The 21,566-nt window shown below is 37.2% G+C and overlaps 1 protein-coding gene across 2 annotated transcripts; it reads left to right on the forward strand.

Annotated features, from left to right (window-relative positions):
* The first annotated feature begins 510 nt into the window (after positions 1-510).
* Positions 511-21,005, forward strand: acsl1a (acyl-CoA synthetase long chain family member 1a). Of its 2 annotated transcripts, none has more exons than XM_054603837.1 (21): positions 511-615; positions 10,932-11,144; positions 12,552-12,666; positions 12,748-12,812; positions 12,930-13,031; positions 13,673-13,772; positions 13,888-14,063; positions 14,304-14,336; positions 14,534-14,585; positions 14,674-14,747; positions 15,614-15,691; positions 16,254-16,388; positions 16,624-16,758; positions 17,035-17,130; positions 17,216-17,288; positions 17,393-17,481; positions 18,475-18,591; positions 18,716-18,859; positions 18,990-19,091; positions 19,171-19,242; positions 19,726-21,005. In XM_054603837.1, exons 2-21 carry the CDS (start codon positions 10,950-10,952, stop codon positions 19,864-19,866), a joined length of 2,094 nt encoding a protein of 697 aa, XP_054459812.1. In that variant the 5' UTR covers positions 511-615; positions 10,932-10,949; the 3' UTR covers positions 19,867-21,005. The 2 variants fall into 2 exon arrangements, with proteins under 2 accessions (XP_054459812.1, XP_054459810.1); XM_054603835.1 differs by lacking the exon at positions 15,614-15,691 and adding an exon at positions 15,754-15,831.
* Positions 21,006-21,566: the final 561 nt, after the last annotated feature.

A 21,566-nucleotide genomic window follows, 5' to 3' on the forward strand; every position in this document is an offset into this window, starting at 1 on the left:
TACTTGGGGTTCTTTAAAGTCCACTACATTTATTAAATTAAGTAGTTACTTTTCAAATTCAAATGAATAATGCAAAACATAATCAACAAATAATTATAGTGTATTATTATAGATTAAATAAGACTCGTTGAACAAGGGTGAAATAAAATACTATAGCAGTATGTTAAGTAAATCAAATTTGTCCCAACTTTACCAACTACAGTTTAGAGTAGCATACAATTGAAATACTCAAGTAAAGAACAATTACCTTAAATTGTACTTCAGTACAGAATTTAGGTCAGTAAGTGTACTTAGTAACTTTTACAGCTGAATGTGTAAGATACTTCTCCCTTAACTGCTCCCTTCTCATTTGGCTGCCTGTTCTGGTTATAATACATATGATTCTTTATTACTGTTATTAATTATGATTCACACAATTGTATGTGAGACATATACAGTTAGTGTCACAACTGTTTGACCAATGACAGGACGCCTCTCAAACTTCAGGAGAAGCAACACGTGTGGCCGCTCCTGATTGGCTGAGAGCTGCACCAGCTGAGTAACATGTAGACTGCTGCCGCCGCTGTTGCTTCCTCAAGATTCAAGAACGGTCTCCGGATCTGCTGCTGCTCACAGGTTAGTGCAAACATTTCCTACCTCATGCCTCAAATATTTACGCGCACATTTGCGTTTACTAACATACCTATATGTTATTTACACACGTTTATTGAAATGTGGTGCTTTTACGAGTCCTCAGGGGGGGGAAATCCGCGCATCGCTTATTGTTGCCCTAAAATAGATCAAACCACGTTTTGTACCTTCTCTCCACATCCTATCTTCCTTCCGTTTATTTCATTATGATTGCGTCGACAGCCTGTTAACTCAATATCATGTATTTTAATCAGAAGAATGTGTTTATCTTATCTCTTATCTGTCGTTATCGCTGAGATGTTCCGTGTATGTGTGAAGCTGATCGTTTGAAACAACAAGAGATATGGACACGTAGCCTGTGATCATACACCGTGTGAGAAATGATACTTTGTTTGGAAACTTTTTCTGTTTAGTCTCGGCCTCATCCGCTTGGTGTGCAACTGCCAAGCATATTGACGCAATTGTTTATGAAATGTGATTACAACGTGGGACGAAGAGGATCAACGTGACCATTATCAGACGCATGTAGTTGCTTCCAAACCATATCCCTGTATATGTTTCTGATCTGTTAAACTGAAACCACTGCTCATTAGATCACTTTCTCAAAGGAAGTCTGAAAAGCACACCGAGGAGAAGACTTTATAGGCTACCGGTGGTTTTTCAGGTTCTGGGCCGCTCCCATTTTTCATATTTCTTTTTTTAGTCGTATTATTGCCAAACTTGTTTGAGTTGTATGATCATCCCAACGGACATGGCGTTAGGATTAATTTCTTTAGGCAAGTTTACATGATCACCATGATGTGTATATATTGTAGAATATTTCATCTTTATAAGCCATTCTTGATCTTTACAGATGTTCCCATATATCAGTATTTGAGTTGATTTGATTGACCTGTTGTCATTTTTTATTTTTTTTTAATATATTTACACACTTCTAAAGGAATTGTAGCCAAGATACACATACAAGGACATGTGGAAAGAAATGGGTGCCAGACCTGCAGGAGTACATTCAACGATCTGATTTATTTGCATTTGATCAACATAAATGTAAAGTAAAAAAAATAATTGGGAGTTAACTTGAAAACTTTTTGAACATCACTGCATTAATTAGAGAGACGGGTGTTATAAAGATCAGAGGTTGAGTCTGTTTCTGTTATTTACTCTCTCAGTAAGATCAGACAAGATAAATTCTCCTTCTGAAAGTCACGGCTGGGGGTCAGAAACGTCTTGTGTTGTAAACAGAGTGTAGGTGTCCCAACATGCTGTAATATGAAGGGTTGGATCTTGAGACAGATCCTCTAGCAGGAATCTCTGGAATGTAACTTGTGTTTGGCAACTTCTGCTCTTTTTAAACAGCATTTTTTTAACATTAAGTAATGCTCTTCTGGCCATAATGTGTAGTCACATGAGAAGTTGCACTTCAGACATGGGATGATCAAAAAGTGACCGTGCAGATTCAATCATGTGCTATTTGCCCTTGATAACAGGAGGAGATTTCAGTTCTGCAAACAGAGAGGGCCACTGTAGTTTTGTGATTCAGGAGCTGACTGCCCTTCTGTCGTCACTCTGCTTTGGTCATTTGAGAATACCACTATCAGTCTGTTGTATGGGTTGATCTAGCATGCAAACGAATGAGCTGTCTGGTGTTTACACAACGATCAGTAGCGGCTCTGATGAAAGACCTTTTTTTTTTTAAAGCAGGAATTTTACGGCATTAATTAGAATAGTCACCCCAACCAAAAGTAAAAATAAATCCAACTCGGATGTGCCTAAACTTTTACTCAAATGGAAAGTGATTCAATCTTAATAGACCTCCATGTAAAAATGCCAAACTTTACAACAGAAATAAACATGTTTAAAGCCTGGAACAAACAGCTGGTTTGGTCTCTATAGCTAATATGCCCGTTCATGAGAACTATATGGGGGATGAATTTTTATATAACTCACCAATTTAAATTGTATTAAGGCTTAAAGTTAGACATAACTGAGGGCGTGGCCGCTTTGAGTGACAAATGGTTGCCGTCTTGGGTTCGCTAGCTGCTAGCTGTCTCCTCTTGATGATTGCTGTTACGTCACTTCCAAATACGCCGACGGGTGAAGCCGTCCACTTTGAGCTTCACAATGGCTCTTCAGAAACATAAGGGTGACCTCAAAGAGACTAAGTTCACATTTTATACAGTCCATGATCCAAACCGACTTTCTCAAATGTCATAACCTACCAAAGTGAATTTAAAAGAATCATGTGAGAGCATCAAGTTGAGGATCCGGATTAACGAACCAACCTCAAATTAGCATGCTTCTGCATGGAGCGTTAAGAGAAGAATGATTTACTGTGAATGCTGTTTTCTCCGAAAGGGTTTTTTTCCTTATTGGAAAATATCAGCCAGTTAAAATAAATCATCCTATTGTGGGAAAATAGGATGCACACATTTATCCCAGAGCATATTGATGAAAAGCTGGCTTCATATCTTGAACCATTTGGTATATTTGAGCTCATCCATTCGACAGTGTAGTTCTGCTTCATGCTTCTTTTGTAAAGTCTGTTCAAGTATCTCTTTTCATCTTGCATGGCTACTGAAATTTTATTTTGATCGATCGGCTGATTCACTGTATTACAACAGGCAACTATTTTGATATTTGATTTTTCTTTAAACAAAAAAAGCCAAACATTCCCTCAGTTGTTAGGATTTGCTGCTTTTCTTTTTATTATGTGAAAGTAAATTGCATGCGTGGGAGTTTTGGACGGTTGTTCTGAGACTTATGATGTCATGCTAGGTTTGAGCTACAGTGATTTTGACATTTTCTAGACTAATTGACGATTAATCAAGAAAGCAATCATCAGATTTATCTGTGATGAAAATAATTCTTGCAGCTTAGTTAAAGCAATACTTTAAATACAAGAGAACAAACTATAAGTAATACGGTGTGCTGTAGTTTTAATTTTTATTCAAAGTCACTTAAACTAAGCTTAGTGGAAGAGCAAAGTGCTTAAAGGTACCCTGTTTAGTTTTCAACCACTAGTTTTTTTAACAAGTGGGTCCCAACTGTTTGTTCATGCGAACGAGGAAGTGATGCATTCTCCTGCTGATTGACAGTTGTTGGTGGCAACAAGTTAGGTAATGTAGCACTGCAACTCACGAAGGCAGTTAAAAAGAAGACTGCTAGCTCGTATAAATGGATGTTCGCCTTAATTTTTTATTTTTTATTTTTTTTAAATGTATCTGCTTCGCAAATGTTTAATCAGGATTAAAAAGCATCCAACAAATTTGAATCTTAACATAACATTTGTTTCTTAACACTAAAAAAATCTGACCTTCAATTTTGATTTGCTGCCCATATTGACTCCTGCACAATCATTTCAAAACGACAACACGTTTTCTTTGACCTACAGTGTAGAGGTCATGTGTCCTGATGCTGTGTTGGTAGCCGTTGACGGGTGTGTGACCTTTGTTCCACTTCACAAATCCCATCCTCCCCCCTCTCTCTCCCCTACATTTCTCCACTGTGAGACCATGTGACTGGGAGTGTGCGATTTCACCAGGGAGGTACGAGACCTGCAGTCTTGAGCGTGGTTGTCCTGTGCAAGGTCAGCCTTTGTGTCCTAAAACTGGGGTTGAATGTGACTGGAGGAGGCTGGACGTGTGTCCGTTAGAGGGGTGAAGCAGATGAAAGATGTCACATTAGCTTAAAAAAACCTCCTGTAGCCAAGCAGTGACAAGTCTATGCACTTCCTGTTTAAACGTTTCCAGCTTTCAGGTAGGGTGTTTAAAGTACATCAGTTGCCCAAAAGCATTCTTACGCTGTGAACCTTTGTAAGTGGTTTCACACAGGAATATATGTCAGCTAATGTTTATATATTTATATATTCTTTTACATCTTGTGCACAAGATAAAAAAATAAATCTTGTTTTTTTTAGAACGGAATCAATAGTGAAACACTGTATGTGGTCATTTCCTGAGCACATTGGGTTTCAGGTTTTTTCACAGAGCTATATTAGGCAGAAAATCTGTAACTGACAATCATTGACATACAACAAGGATGTGAAGGAGCCGTTGTAATACAGATGTCCATGACATCAAGGTTGCAACTATTGATTCATTTTGTTTCTTTAACCTGTAATGGCCACTTATTGCCATCATATTTAAAAAAGTACCCAGTTTCGCATTAATAAGATCCTTTTCCTGCTACAGACCAAATATTTGGTTGTTCAAGACATTTTGCTTGCTATAACACCTTTGTTACTGCTGCTACCCCTGTCAAGCTTTCCTTTTGCAAAACACATCTCATAGTTTACAAGGTTTACTAATTATAAAAGTTTAGTTATTGTCAATACACTAGGTCCTTGTATTCAAACAAGAAGCAGTGTCTCGTTTCTATCCAGCTAATTTTGATTTTGCCTGATAAAATGACAAATGTCTGTCAGATTTTACTACTTGTAGCTATAGAAGTACCGTATTTTCCGCACTATAGGGCGCACTGGATTATAAGGCGCACTGTCAATGAATGGTCTATTTTCGATCTTTTTTCATATATAAGGCGCACCGGACTATAAGGCGCATTAAGCGAAACAAAACAGTCAGTCAGTCAAACTTCCTCCACTTCCGTACCATTGATTCATTAACGTTGAATTCTCTCGCAGCTGCTCTATTCCCATGTTCTACTGCGTGACTGACAGCCTTGAGTTTGCAGTCCGCGTCGTAAGCGTGTCTCTTGACAGGTGCCATGTTGGGTCCTTATACACACACACTGTTATTATGGTGAAGCACAGTATGTATTACTCCGCGACGCTCCTGACTACGGTAATGCTGCAAGCGGTGCGGCTTTGTAGTTTACAAAGTCGTACTAAAACATGTTGACAGAGCGCCGTGTACCACACAAAACCGCTTTGAGGTCAGTAAGCACAACCAGAATTAATCCATATATAAGGCGCTCCGGATTATAAGGCGCACTGTCGTTTTTTGAGAAAATTAAAGGCTTTTAAGTGCGCCTTATAGTGCGGAAAATACGGTAATTAAGATCATGTGAGCTCAACGAGTTGGTTATAAAACATCAGGTTGACTTGTTTCTAGGTGACTCGTCAACAATGAGAGTCGGTTCTCAAATAGATGAACTCTGATCGCTACTCTCATGACATGCTAAAGCTTAAGGTCCTGGGGCGAAAGTCATCATTCTCACCAGTTGAAGACATGTTACATGAACGCTATGATGAGCTCCTTAACCTTGGTAGTAACTAGTTACTAATAGAGGTTGTAAGCTAGTTTGCCAGACATGCTCATATAATACTTTTCTTACATTTGTACGATAGTGTTCTTGGTTTAGGAAGGTCTTTAAATATCAAGTATCTCTCTGACTGCATCCCCATGAATCGATTAATCATCTAATAATTCAGCTATGCATGACATAGACACATTTGTGCAAATTCATGTCACCACTTAGAGAAAGCTGCTTCTGAGATTTGAAAGTGACCGTCTTGCCAAGTTTGTTTAAAGGCTCCACGTGTTAAAACCTCCAGTGTTAAGGTTGTAATAATGAGCTTAAATCATTTAACCTAACATTAAACACACAAGCTGACTAGTCTGTCTTGTCCGTCTTTGTTTGTGCATCGACCCACAAAGAGGAACTTGAACATTTTTGAGGAAATCAAGTGTGGCTGACCAAACGTGTTTTTTCTTTTTCTTTTTGTAACTTCCTGGCTGTGGTTTCAAACTTACAGCTGTAGTCTACTCTCAAGCTGCAGTCTTGATGTTCTGTTATGTGTCAAATGGACCAGCTGCCCTCTCCCCCTCTTTTTTCCAATGTCTTGTGTGTGCTTGGGTGTGGGGTGACCGGCGAGCTAGCTCCGTCATTGGCTTGTCTTCTTCCCAGTCCAAGTATGGAGAGCAGAGGTTGGGGGTGGGTTGTTGCATTACCTTTTGACTTCAGCAACTCACTGCCAAGCATGCAATCAATGGCATATTTTTTACTGTTGGTCATCTGACAGAAAGACACGCACATGAGCTGAATCGTAACTCTATTTTGATTATTGCATCATCTATCAATTGCTCTTTAATAAATTATCTAGTCTGTAAAATAAAAATCCTCTGGTCAAACCCCAAAAACAGATGTTTCCAGAGACCAAGTCATAATTTACTGCTGAAGCAATCAATTGTTTAAATGTTTCAGTAATTTATCAACAAAACGAGTGAAAAAAAATGCTTATCAATCTCAGGTTCCAGCTTTACACAAGGCAGGATTTGCAGCTTCTCTTGTAACAATAAACACCTTTGTGTTTTGGACTTAAGTTCAGACATTTTTCAAAAAGTTTGTTAATTGATAAAGATGATAGTGGATAGTGGCAATTTTCAAGTTTTGTTCTTATCGTAAAGAGAAACACAAACATTTTTATGTTAATAAAGATATTTGCAACCAAACTGTAATTTGATGAATCAGTTATGAATAATTTATTTGCTGATTTCAGTTGAGGCTGGCAATAGGACAATTGAGCATCAATGTGGTGAAATATCTAGATTTGTCGGGAATTTAATTAGCAGAATTAACCAAAAACAGACTCTATTTTCTTTTTATTGTATCCATAAAACCCAGGAAATATCTAGAAAGATGTCTGTGTTGCTATGTTTTTAGCGTTGATCTCATGACATACAATTACATACCATGGATTTAGAATTGGATTTTATCCATGCTACCCTACCCCCATGTTTCAGCATTGTAAATTACTGTTACACTCCAAAAACATCATGTGTATTTTGCTTGTTACAATCAGCTGATGATGCTTAGCTCTGGTCTGCTTGTTTTTATTCTGGGTTGTTGTAGCAGACAACTTCAGCAGGAAATGTTGAGATCCACATGTTCACGTTTAACCCACAGTTTTCATTTGTCTCAGTTGAAAATGCAAGAAACTAAGATGTAGATCGTCACTCAACTTTAGTCAATTGACTGTAAATATTAACTTATTTTTTATCTTAGACTAAAAGGAATCTGCTCCTATGCTCAGGTTTGTGTGTGTGGTTTAGTGCTCACATACCTTGGGATATCAGTAAAAGAATAAATAAGGGTAGTTTGTCAACCTAACTAATATGTAGAACACAATAACCTCCTTGTAGCAAGCATGTAATTCCTTGTTTGACAAGTTTCACCCGTCTGGATGCTCGGCAACACAAGAATTTCACACACTGTGTCCAGATAATGTACGATAAGACATTAGTCAATCAGTCTTGAATAAACATCACTCAACATGTTTAAGTCACTCAGTTCGGCAATCGGTTAAATTTGAATTGTGATTGAATTTGTGGCAGCCATTACCTTTTTCTAACTATTTTTTCACACCTGATAACCACTTGTAATCCACTCTTATATTAGTAGTATTATTACAAGGACAAAAAGCTCAAACTGTGTTTTAAATCAACCTGCTGCTTGAATATCGCTCAAGTGAGTGGGCAGCTTTGCCTCAAGCGCCTGTGTTTCTGTTTGAGAGGGGCGTGTTTCTGCTATTCATAGTTATGAGAACCTCACTGGTCTATTAGAGGTCAGTGTGAGTCCTTCTAATAGCAAGTCCTACAGCAAAGGGCCGGTCAGATAGCTACACGCTCTGCCTTTGGACATTGTCTGTACGTTTCTCCACACATTGTGGGACTGTGAGTATAGAGATTTATAATATAATTTCCTTTGTCAACAATCGATACTAAAGTTTCTGAAAAATGCATTTAGCTACATTTGATTTGCTGACACAGACGTGGTTTGATCATCTCATCTTTCATGGTGGCTAACAGGAACACCTGAAAAACTTACTGTAGTGGAGAAATTGAGTTTTGATTTATTGTATTTAGTTTTTAACTTAAATTAATCTTTTCAGTGCTTTTTGTTTTGGTATTTGAATATATACATGAAGGAGATTATCATTAATCTCTTTTGATCCTGCAACACATTCAACAATTTGCTGCATTTAAATTGTTATGAAAGTCAATTAAAGAAAAGTAGATTGTCTACAATACTTTGTCCCAGTTGGCAATGGTCTCAGTTGCCATGAGATCTGTGGTAATAATAGAAGTAGGTGAGAAGTCAGTTGTTACCTACTGTATGTGGCGGTTGTTCGTTTACCTTCAGGCTTGTTGGCATCTAATCTAGAGGTCAAATGAGTTGGACATGATTCACTTAAGCCACATTAAATATTGATATGAATGTATTTTCATATCCAGATTTGATATTTGAAAAAGACCCGCAGGTTAGATAGATCCTATTAGAAGTTGAGTTTAAATATGTCTTTCCTGCCAAAGGCTTGTCTAAGCTGCATTTACATGAACTTAATTGACTTAATTAGAAGTCATTTGACTTTTCTATTAAAATTTAGTGGAACAGAGCCATATATCCAGGACTTTTAAATGGGGTTTCATCCAGTGAGTTCATTTCTAAAACATTGAGACCAGAAAACCTCACTCCCCTCAGACACACTGTAAGTAGAGTAGCATTTATTGTACAGCGTCTGTGGTTGTGTCCTTATAACTCCACGGAAGCTTGTGATCAGAAGATGTGTGGCATCATATTTCCTTCCTGTGTCTTTGTTAGAAAAGCTGTTGAACAGGATAGCACATCTTCCTTTTGTGTGCATCGTTAATGGAAGTTAGAGAAGTGGAGAACATAAAAGTAATCTTGGCAGCATATTTCTGTTAGAAGATTGTCTTTAAAAATAATCTTCATCTTTTGGATTTTAGACCTAACGACTGCTCAAAGAAAAAGGCTCTTATCTCATTTAAGGACTGACATTTATTTTTATTTGAAACAACAACAAGAATAGCTGAACATGAAATGATGACGTAAAATAAGATGCTCCTTAAAAAGGAAAATAAATTGTATCGAACTTAAGAAATAAAAAATATATATATAATGTATATAAAAAAAATCAAATAAACTCATGTGATTTCTGATCTAGTGAAAAACAGTGTCAAGATCTTTAAAAGCTGATGTTTCTGCTGTTAAAAGGGCCCAATGAAAGGAAACCTTCAGAGCTGAAGATTTGAGACATTAAGCATGTGATATAATGAAAAATGCCAAATAATCAATAACACTAAGTGGTGGATCATCACTGAGTCAGGGCTGAACTCCACTGCTGCTTTATCACCCTGTCACACATGATTCACTGTAGATCTATCCCTGAAACCTTATTTTTGTTACATGCTGTACGTTTCTGTTATTAGTATGTGATCATGCCAGAAATGTTTTCATACCAGTTCTGTATTATGTTTGACTTTGCTTGACAGTGAAACAATGAAATAAAAGTGTAAAATAAGAAATATTTTTCAAAACGATGTGATTTTGGATCACTTTTTAACATGTCGCTCTAATTGAGAACATTTCTTTATTTATGGCAGCTGTTAATATGTTTGACACATGGATGATAATAGTTCAGATGTTATTAAATGTAAGTGCTGCAGCTAACGATTGTTTTCATTATAGTTAATCAGCAGATTATTTCTTGAAAATCCCTTAATCCCTATATCATCAGAAAAAAACATAAAAAGACCATCACAAAATCCTAGATCCTAAGTAAAATAGAAATTGTTTAATAAAATAGTTAAATTGTTCTGTTCGACCAGCAGTCCAAAACATACAAATATTCCATTTAAATCATTCCAAGACAAGCAAAACAGATATTGTCACCTTTAACAAGATACTTTTTTTGATTTCTTGTAGTTTGGATATCAAAATGGTTAATTTTATTTAGTTCTACTAATCGATTAATCATCCTGTAATTCTTGCCCTTTGCTTTAAAAAAAATCCATTAAAAAAACAAACATTCGTAATATTCTTTAAAAGTTAATTTAAAAAATAAAAATAAAAGAAGAAGTTAAAAAAAAATCGCCTTACATTGAGGGTTTTCAGTATAGGATGTATTTGTGACCACATTGACACAGCTGGTACTAAACTGCCTCAAACTCTGAATGGGACCACTATTCTTCTTCAGTGTGAACGGTTCTGATGTTGCTGTGTGAGTGTCTGCAACAAGAGACCCATTGATAAAAAAGATTAAATACTACCGCCTGCTGTATAACGGCATCCTGAAGGGACAGCATTGTAGACAATTTCCCTTTGAAAGAAGAAACTTTGTAAAACAGTTTTTTCTATAATCTTACAGTAAAAGTCTGTGATTACACTCACATGGATGGTAAATTGGTTATTTTATGTTAAAATAAAACATATTTTACAAACATATATCTGAGCTTTACTGGAACAGAGGCAAACACAGGCACACAAAGAGCAGACTGAATGTTTCCTAATGTAATTATGCTTCTGTCTCTGTTTCCCTGCAGGGTCAGTGCAGAACAGTCATGCAGGCTCAGGATGTCCTGAGACAACTGCGGTTGCCCGAGCTGGAGGATCTTCGGCAGTACATGCGCGGCTTGCCCACCAATGCCCTCATGGGGATGGGTGCCTTCGCCGCTATAACCACCTACTGGTTTGCCACCCGGCCGAAAGCCCTCAAACCACCCTGTGATCTCGGCATGCAGTCAGTGGAATTGCCAGTAAGTGATCTCTTTTCTTTTCCTCTGGTAATATCATATGTCCCTCAATTAATCAATGCAATGTGGATCTTACGACACAGAAAACAATGATATAACTGTCCATTCACTGTCTTGTAGTCCTGTGAGTTAGCGGAATAACTGAAGCATGAGCCAACTACTGAAAGGAGATTAGTCACCAGACCTCATTCAGGAATGATAATGGGATCCTTCCCAGAAACTTTAATTACAGCTGAATATCTTTCAATTACGAGCTTTGACATCCTCACTCCTCGTTATACTTTAAGTGCTAAAAAGTAATTCTTAGACCAGTTAAAGTTGGCTTTGCTGGTAAATTGGAAATCATTGATATTTGTGTTTTTATCATTCTAGGAAAACTTCCTCATAAGAAACCCTTGGTTTTATCAGCTGTAACAAATTATTTTATTTATGGTTAATACAGCTGCACGGTGGTGTAGTGGTTAGCACTGTCGCCTCACAGCAAGAGGGGCCCGGGTTCAATTCCCGGGCCAGACAACCTTCTGTGTGGAGTTTGCAGTACACTTTTCTTTTAGCTAGTTCTGTGGCTCATGGGCTGTTCACTACTGATCATCTAATTTACACCTGCAGACCTGAGGGATTTAAAACCCTTCATTAATAACTTATCAAAATGAATGCATACTTAATAGTGTATAAGAAAGTGAGCACTTATTAATGTTTTAATAACAGTTATTTATTTATAGTCAAGTCAAGTTACCTTTTCACCTAGCAACCCATTCTCACAGTATGAATGGCTGATAGTTGATCTATAACACATAAGTAAAAAATGTGATAACTATTAATAAAGCCATTAGTTGCCCCTTAAACTTATCACAAAGGTGGCCTTATTAGAAAGTAGTAACTTATTCCCAACCAATTTGAAATATTTCAGGAGACTTTTTGGTTTTTGAACACTGTCATGATTAAGTCAGTAGATATAAAACTTTCATGTGAAGTTAAAATTGCAACAGAAAGTTCATGTAAACAAATACAAATTTAAGGTTGCAACAGAGGAAGGAGAAAATGAAGAACCTTGATTTCAGTTTTCGTCACCTTCAGTGGGAACTAGTTGAGTCTTATAAAGAGAAACAAAACTAATATAATAGATCTCTCTCTCTGCCGACTAAGTGCACATGGCTCGCTTACTGTCCTTTCACATTTCAGCTCAAACTAAAAATGCTGCATCATGTAATATGCAGGATCAATGTTTGTGTTTATACCAAAATATCAGAGAACCAGGTCATCCTGAGTACATGTTTACCACAAAATAAAGCTGTGCTCTCTGTCTTCTCACTTGTGCTCACGACTAGTGAAATGTTGTTGTTTGTCCAGAGGTAGAGGTGTCGAAGATTTGTCAGTGCTGATCTTAACATTATGTTATCTTTCTTGTAGGGTGGAGAACGTGCAAGAAGGTCGATACTGAACGACAGCGATGAGCACCTGACACACTTCTACAGCGATGCACGCACAATGTACGAGGTGTTCCAACGAGGGCTCAGAGTATCGAGTGAGTGGGAATCTTGTTTCAGTTACATATGATCTAATCTTTCCTGTGAATGTAGATAAAAGTGAGCATTTTCTTTGGCAGATGACGGACCATGTCTAGGATCAAGGAAACCAAACCAGCCGTATGAGTGGCAGTCATATGGAGAGGTGAGATGTGGACCACAAACATGGAAATCTCACATTCAATTTTTATCTGAATACACAACCAGCCAAGTCTCCAAAAAAAAAAACCCATTTTTTTTGTTTTGTTTTGTTTTTGTACAGGTGTCAGACAGAGCGGAGCATATCGGCTCTGCTCTCCTTCACAGAGGACATTCTCATACAGGAGACAAGTTTATTGGCATCTTTTCCCAGAACAGGCCAGAGGTACGAAAAATAATGTCATCTTATGCGCTTATGTTCCACAGTTTTTTAAGCATTCAGTGTTCACCGTTTAGACCAGCCTTTAGTTCACCACCGTGTTGCAATCATGTATTCGGAAGACAGAAAATAAGTTGGATTTAGATTATTGCTTGATGAGAGTAATGACCTGAGTAATGTCCAATTTTATGTTTCGGGTTCACCATTTGATGCGCTACATATGACCTGGTTCCACACATCTGAATTGCTTCCTACACCTCATTTATTCAAGTTAATTCTTCAGAATGGATTTGACAAAAAAAACAAACGTAATTTAATTTCCAGCTTTTACCTGCGTTTCTGAAACTAAGCAAACGCCATCCGCAGAAGATGACCATAAACTGTAGGTTAAATCTCAGGGGGAAAAATTGACGAGTTAAGATTTATCAGGCTGGTGATGATTCTGAGCAATGGTATCAACATTTCTGAGAAACAAATAAAATAATGATGAGCTATACAGTGTAAAAGCCCTGATTAATTAATTATGAATAAACTCAACTCACGGTACCTTTTGATGTTGGTAGCTTATATGAAGTAATTCCCTTCCAATATTTTTTTTCCCATTAGTAATGTTGATCTTTTGTATGTGTTTTTTTTTTGCCATGTAGTGGACCATTTCAGAGCTGGCCTGTTACACATACTCCATGGTGGCTGTTCCATTGTATGACACACTTGGCACCGAAGCCATCGGCTACATTATCGACAAAGGTTCACCTTCAAACAATAACCACACACCACCTGCAGCGCTATCTTTGTGCTCTAGATCAAGGACACTGATACTGACTCAAACTAAGTGGTTAATCTGGGGATGTCTGTTTTCCAGCTGCCATCACAACGGTGATCTGCGATGTACCCGAAAAGGCTCGGATGATTTTTGACTGTGCCAGTGGGAAAGGCCGATCAGTGAAGACGATTGTCCTCATAGAGCCGTTTGACAGCGAGCTGGTGACGCGTGGACAAGAATCTGGCATTGAAATTCTGAGTTTCAAAGAGTTTGAGGTGAGAATAATATCTTAATCTTCTTTCTGTACATTATTACAACATCTATCTACTGAGCACCAACCATCAGCAGATGTTCAAGAAAATTATCTGTGCCTCCTGTGGTTGCTGTTCTAGTCACACTGTCATGTTCTGGTTTTAACTAAATGGAAATTAGGCCCTAAGGCGCTGCATGGTTGTTATCAGCCCTTCTTACAGACACTCTATATCTCACTGTCTGAACTTTTGAATTTGTTCCAGGCCTTGGGAAAAGCCAACCTCCAGAAACCAGTGGTGAGTGACCTGTTGATTAGATGACAAAAAAGCTATTCATTCACACTTCATTACTACAGTCAGAAGCTTTTCAACTTGAATAATTCTGTTGTAATAAGCAGGAAGATTATTTTTGACACTGTACTAAAATATATCATCTTGCACAAAGGAAATGGATATTCAAGCTTAACACGTGTTGATCTGTGATCTGATTACAGCTCCCTGAACCCGAAGACCTTGCACTTATCTGCTTTACATCCGGTACCACAGGTAATTACACAACTTGTTTACAACGTTAACCTTTTGGAAATGTCATTTTTTCCCTCATATATAATCATGATCGTCACTTTGCTTTCAGGACACCCAAAAGGTGCAATGCTTACTCATGGAAATGTAATCTCCAACACTGCAGCTTTCATTAGAATGACAGAGGTAATCAACCAACTCGACCTGGAATGATTTAAGTACTGTATCTTAAAATAAATGTATGTTTGATTTTAGTCCTCCTGTTTTAAAGGTGGATGCTTCTGGTTTTATTAATTCTGAAATATTCCTTTTTTAGATTTTTTTTCTTTCTTCATTAATGCACAGCGTTATTTCTACTGGTGTTCCCCTCATTTTTTTTTTAAATTATTGTTTTCAGTCACAGCCTGAGAGTGAACCTGGAGACACTACTCAGAGCTGAAAAAAGTACCTCTGCTTCCTCTGCATGAATACAAATAATTTAATCTATGTTTTTGCTTACAGAGGATATTCCCCTAAAAGCCCCTGGAACTGAATATCAAAGATTAGCCAGTAAATGACTGCAGTCTTTGTAGTAAAGACGCAAATACAGTCTTCTCTATCAAAGAAACTAAATGTGATTTTGAGCAGGAGTAGTGCATAAATAATGCAGATATTTACACAACACATTTTTGTTGTACTATCATTATCTTGGAAAGCACAAGAAATGATGCCATCACAATTTATTACTTGCTAGATTCATGTAAAAATGCTGGACATGGCATCCTCCCCCTTCTTTTACACCTTTGACAGAATTGAGCTGACCCAACTTCTGAAACCAAACCTACATCCTTTGAGATTTGGATCAGATACATTTTGAGTAAAATTTTAAATAAAAATAAACTTTGAGCTTTTTGTTAAACCTTGCTTAAAATCTTTAATCTCTGTCTTACTCAGGTTGACTCTCTTTGACCCCTTTTATTATTTCTTGTCCATCTCGCCTCTCTTCATCTGTCCTCCCCTCGTGTCTGCTCCTCCCTGCTCCTCTCCCTCCCCCTGTGTACTTTGTCGTCCAGGGCATACTGAAGCCCAGCAATAAAGATGTGCATATCTCCTTCCTTCCTTTGGCCCACATGTTTGAGAGGGTGGTGGAGGTACAGTACGCCATGCTTGACCTGCATACATGCATGTGTTTTGTTTTGTGTGTTCTCCGCAGGTACACTGCATGCTGAACCTCCATGACATTCATATATCCTACCTCCCTCTAGCTCACATGTTTGAGAGAGTTGTACAGGTATGTGTTGGAGTTGCTTTCCTTCAGATATGTTGCACAATTAAATGTGGTTTAAAGGTTTAATAGAAAAGCATGTTTATTATCCTCAAAGTAAGGCATCAATTGACCTGCAGCTGAGTAAGTGAAAAACTTTGTGTAGTGTTATGCAGTGACACCAAAAATGCAGCGTGTGTTGATCAACTTCATGTCCTCCTGAGTTGTTTTGATGAATTTGCGATCAATAGATGGCCTTGACATCCTTGACCTTCAAAGAAACTTAATAGCACGACCAGTAACAGCTTATGGAAAATACTGCAGTGGGTTTAAATAACACACACTGGACATTAAGTGAAATGTTCAAAACAGCACTGCCCCCTTGTGGTTAAATTGCCACACTGATTTAACTTGCATCAATGAGAAATACGCAGCTCTCTTTTCATCAGGGTGTCATTCTCATCCACGGGGCTCGGATCGGCTATTTCCAAGGCGACATTCGACTTTTGATGGATGATTTGAAAACGCTGCAGCCAACAATTTTCCCCGTGGTCCCACGTCTCCTCAACCGAATGTTTGATAAGGTCAGAGTTTATGTAATGTTACTGTCTACAAAAGTCATTTTTAAAAGAAGAGCCAGCTGTTCCACTAGTACTTATTTTTTCAGGAACCTCATTCTATGACTATAGTGTTTTGTTTTTTAATCCATGAATTTACTTACTAATTTACTCAAGTCCCATTTCTCTGGTTTGCTGCCCTTTTTTAATGTTTAATATCAAATGTGGTGATTAAAATGAAGCTTGTCTCAATTACTCACAGGTATTTAGTCAAGCCAACACGCCGCTGAAGAGATGGCTGCTCGATTTTGCTTTCAGTAGGAAGGAGGCAGAGCTTAAAAGTGGTGTGGTCAGAAAGGACAGCATGTGGGACAAACTCATCTTCAAAAAAGTGCAGGTAAACATGGCATCTTGTGTTTTTCTTCAACTAAAGCTTACTTTTACTTGATAAAAAAAATATGCATGATATTACTAAAATATCACACATACTTAAACAGAATAATAAAAACCTATTTTTTTATACATTTTATATTTGATTTTCTTAATTATTATTTCTTAAAGGCATAATAATTGTTTATTTTTATTAAAGGTCAGATAAACACAGAACACATGTCAAGCTCCCTACAATAATTTTACAAAGTGAGTCACCAGTGGGTTTTATGACGCTTTCCAGGCGAGCCTGGGTGGTCGTGTCAGACTCATCATCACAGGGGCGGCACCGGTGTCTCCAACCATCTTGACGTTTCTACGAGCTGCACTGGGCTGCCAGGTGAGCCACATCCACTCGCCTATCTCATTTATTGTTTGGTAATGTTTGCATGAATGTCACTAAAAACATGCTCTTCATTCCACAGTTTTATGAGGGCTACGGCCAGACTGAATGTACAGCTGGATGCTCCATGTCAATGCCTGGGGACTGGACAGCAGGTAAAGGCTTTTGACTTTTATCATGTAATACAGCTTTTGCGTGAAATTTAAACAGTTCTGTCTTTGAACCATGTAACTGAACTGTGACTATTTTTTGTCTGCAGGTCACGTTGGGCCTCCTCTGCCCTGCAATGCTATCAAACTGGTGGATGTGGCAGAAATGAACTACCTGGCAGCCAATGGAGAAGGAGAGGTGAAGAATGAGTAACAATTAAATACATAAAGTTGTGCGGGAAATGTACATATTTGCTTTTTAAGTAAAGATTCTTAAAGGCCAGTATTTCTTTGATATTTTATAATAATCATTATATAAAAAAAAAAAGATTCCAAAAACCAACAGTGAAATCATACTACTAACACATGACTCAATGCCATACCAAGAACTATTAAAAGCACATAAAAGTGTTATACTGGGATGTCATACAGTATTTTCATTACAATGAACACGGTCAGTGTAACTTATTCTAAAACAACTCAATGTCTTAATTTTCTGTCTCTGAAGAGTAGCTGCATGTCAGCCAAATTTAATGAAGAGAACAAAAAAGAAATGAGGAACTCTGCATAATGAATCTTTTATTCCAGTGTAATAAGGGTTAGACAACTCACATGACTGCAGAGGAAAACCAAAGGCAAAGTTACACATGAAAGAGTTAATCTTCCAGTAAGTTAAGAGCCTAAATGCTAAAATTGACATGCTAACAAACAATGACGATGTATGATATAAAAAATGTCATAAAAAGTAATTAAAACATGCATTAAAAAGTCCTAGTATAGTATGTCATAGATTACATCATAAAAAAGTCATAGTGTAGTATATCATAATGTCATACCAATGTCATAAAAAGTTATAAAGCAAAAAGCCATATAAATATATAAAAGAGTCATGTTGTAAAAAATACCACTAAAGAGTCTTTCAAATATAGTTTGCCAAACAAAGATTATAGTATAGTTTGCCATTAAAAATACATTTAAAAAAAAAAACATGGTATAGAAGTCATAGTATAGAATAGCCTAAAATAATTATTTAAAGAAACTCAGTATAGTAAGCATAAAAATGGTCATTAAATGTAATAAAAAGGTCATTGTAAAGTCTCAATGTAGCATTTATACAAGTATGATATCTGCAAACGTAACAAATTGAAACTTTTGAAGAAATGTGATTTTCATCAATGTTTTCACCTTTTAGGTGTGTGTCAAAGGACCAAATGTATTCAAGGGATACCTGAAAGATCCTGAGAAAACTGCAGAGGCAATCGACGAGGATGGATGGCTGCACACAGGAGACATTGGGAAATGGCTTCCTGTAAGTGAAACAGGAGCACTGTTGATATATGATTATTGTTATGGAAAGATGTATTACGAGTGGTTGCATAGCATCAGTTGTAACCATAATTTCAGTTTGTGTTTATTTCCTGGTTTCGTTGCAGAGTGGCACTCTGAAGATCATTGATAGAAAGAAGAACATTTTCAAGCTGGCACAAGGAGAATACGTTGCCCCCGAGAAAATAGAAACGGTGTATAGTCTCAGTGATCCAGTGTGCCAGGTATTTGTTTACGGCGAAAGCTTAAAGGTAAGTTATTGATGCGAAACTGGTGTAGCACTAAATATCACATATTTTTTATCCTAATGCACGGTACAGTTTCTAGTATGGTGCAATCTGTGTTGTACTTATCTTCCTGTTAATTGTGTTACATTTTCAGGCATGTCTGGTGGGGATTGTGGTACCTGATCCAGACCTTTTACCTATTTGGATCAAGAAAAAAGGGATTGAAGGCTCCTACTCTGAACTGTGCAAAAACGAGGTGAGAGTAATTACTATCTGCAGCTCAAACACACGGCAACAAGTGCTGCTCATGTTAACAATTTTCTGACTGTTTTTAGGATGTGAAGAATGCCATTCTGGAAGACATACAGAGGTTGGGAAAAGAAGCAGGACTCAAGTCTTTTGAGCAGGTGATTTTTGCCATGTTTGACTTAATTTAAATAAAATGCCTTCAAGTTCTGGATTTTCCATTCAGCTGCATTTGGTCTGGCCACAGAAACTAATTTAAATGCAGAAACACATTTGGTTCAATAATAATTCTTAATTTCTCATCTTCAGATTAGAGCTGAAATGAGTTGCTGCTAAATTGATTTCATTTAATTCCATAGTTGCGTACATATTATCAATTATTAGAATGGGCTCCTTTTTCTTTGTATAATTTGATAGTAAACTGAATGTTTTTGGTTTTTGACCTGTTAGTTGGAAGTTTGAATCCATCACCTTGTGCTTAAAAAAAACACTGTTTTTGTACGCTTCATAAACTAAATGATTAATTGAGAAATAATCAACAGATTATTGGATAATAATGCAATTGTTTGTTACACCACTACTTTTAATATTAGTTTATACTTTGTGTTATTCAATCTGCTTTTGCTCTTTTTTTTCCTCTGCAGGTTCGAGATATTGTGTTACATCCTGAGCTGTTTTCTATCCAGAACGGCCTGCTGACACCCACCCTGAAGGCCAAGAGGACTGATATTCGGAGCCACTTTAGCGAGCAAATTGATGAACTCTATGCCAAAATTAAGATGTAAACTGAGATCCAGGGGTGCTGTCAGAAAGGTAACAATCATTTAAAGCACACGACCAGGACCCCATTGTTAGTTGAGGGGGTTTGTCATTGATTTGTTTGTCAGTGACAATCTGAGATAATGAATCTCACTAAGTATGTATTGTCCCCGCTTCTTCTAGTAGCTGTACCTCTAAATTTTACATGCTATAACTAGCTAATTCATTCAAAATATGTCATGTTTCTGATTAAATGTACCTGAGAGTAAGGGTTATAAAAACAAAGGGGAAATCTGACTTGCTCATGCCATAAACTGCCATTCAGTCTGATTATCTCATTGTCAGAAAAGTGAAAACATTTCTGCCAGTTTTTTATTCTTGGGAGCCGCGGGAAAAAAAAAACTATAAACACGCTTTTACAACATTGACTTATATTGACTATTTATCTACAAGTCTATTTGATGTGTTGGTCTATCTATTTAAGTTGGTATTTAATATAATCATCAAACCTGTAAATAGTGTATCTGCTGAAAAGTCTATTTGTTTGCAGAGTATTGTGCCTGATACTCTGTAGTTGTAATTCCCTGCATTCCTATTAAGGACTGATACACCGGTTTTAGTGCACTTAGTTAATGGCCTATTGGGAATCACACTGCTTGACAGACTTTGTGTGCCTTTTTCTATTTTCATTTAACACTCCATGGGAAATAAAATGTTACTGAACTGTACATGCAGTTCCTCATTTTAGATTTTCAAATGTTGGTGCCACAGGGTGCAGGATAAAGCTGCATACCATAATTTGTAGAATGCACTTCAGTTTTCAGGGGTAAATATTTGAAACACTGGGGTCACTGTTCATTTAAAGAAATTCGTTGTTCAAAAAAATTCCATGTCCTTGTCAACATTTCACTTTAACTCATACATTTTCAATTTTCTGTGTGAAACGGAGCAGCATTTCAGTTGTTTGACAAAAGGTTTTGTTTTGAATTCAGATGGTTTGACTAAATAACGATCTCTACACATTTAATCACATTAAGGCCTCTTTGCCATTTCAAGCCATATTATTCTTTTGGGTTTTTTGTTTTTTTTATGACGATGTTGAAAAGGGCAAAGGTGCAGTTTTGTGCTAAAGTTACAAGTACAGTTTATTTATTTCGCGGCTGTACAAAATAAATACTTTGTTTCAAAACTGTGGTGTTTAGTTTCTGTCTTTTATATTGGGGGGACCATTTCAGTGACAATGCTGGAGGCATGTTATCGTGTTGTCGGTCCATCCAGTCTTGTGAACACGTTATCTCAAGAACACAGGGAGGGAATTTATTCAAATGAGGCACAAGCGTCCACCTGATCTTGAAGATGAAGTGATTCAATTTTTTGAGGCCAAAGGTCATATCACTGTGACCTCACTTCTGTGTCATTATTGTAATATCTCAGGAAAGCCGTGAGCAAATTTCTTCAGATTTGACACAAACATCCACTTTGACTTAATGATGCACTGATTAGATTTGGTCTAAGGTAACTGTGAGCTCATAAAACATGTTTTTGGCCATACCTCAACAATTAATTTGGTAGTTATGACAATTTCACAAAATTCTCTGATAGGATAAAATTATATTTTGTAAGTATAGCGGGAGATTTTGGAAATGCATGACAGGTTGGTGGAGACATATAGCTGCGGGGGGATAATTCCATACATAAACGTTCAATAACTGTATACCTTTAGCCG

The sequence above is a fragment of the Anoplopoma fimbria genome, chromosome 9 (genome assembly GCF_027596085.1).
Source record: "Anoplopoma fimbria isolate UVic2021 breed Golden Eagle Sablefish chromosome 9, Afim_UVic_2022, whole genome shotgun sequence".
NCBI lineage: Eukaryota > Metazoa > Chordata > Actinopteri > Perciformes > Anoplopomatidae > Anoplopoma > Anoplopoma fimbria.

What these genes read in the sequence shown, in the direction of transcription:
- acsl1a (XM_054603837.1), top strand. Translation starts at nt 10,950, where the DNA reads ATGCAGGCTCAGGATGTCCTGAGACAACTGCGGTTGCCCGAGCTGGAG. An exon ending in GAGCTGCACTGGGCTGCCAG is followed by an intron (nt 17,131 to 17,215) that starts GTGAGCCACATC and finishes TTCATTCCACAG; the next exon opens with TTTTATGAGGGCTACGGCCA. An exon ending in CAGCCAATGGAGAAGGAGAG is followed by an intron (nt 17,482 to 18,474) that starts GTGAAGAATGAG and finishes TTCACCTTTTAG; the next exon opens with GTGTGTGTCAAAGGACCAAA.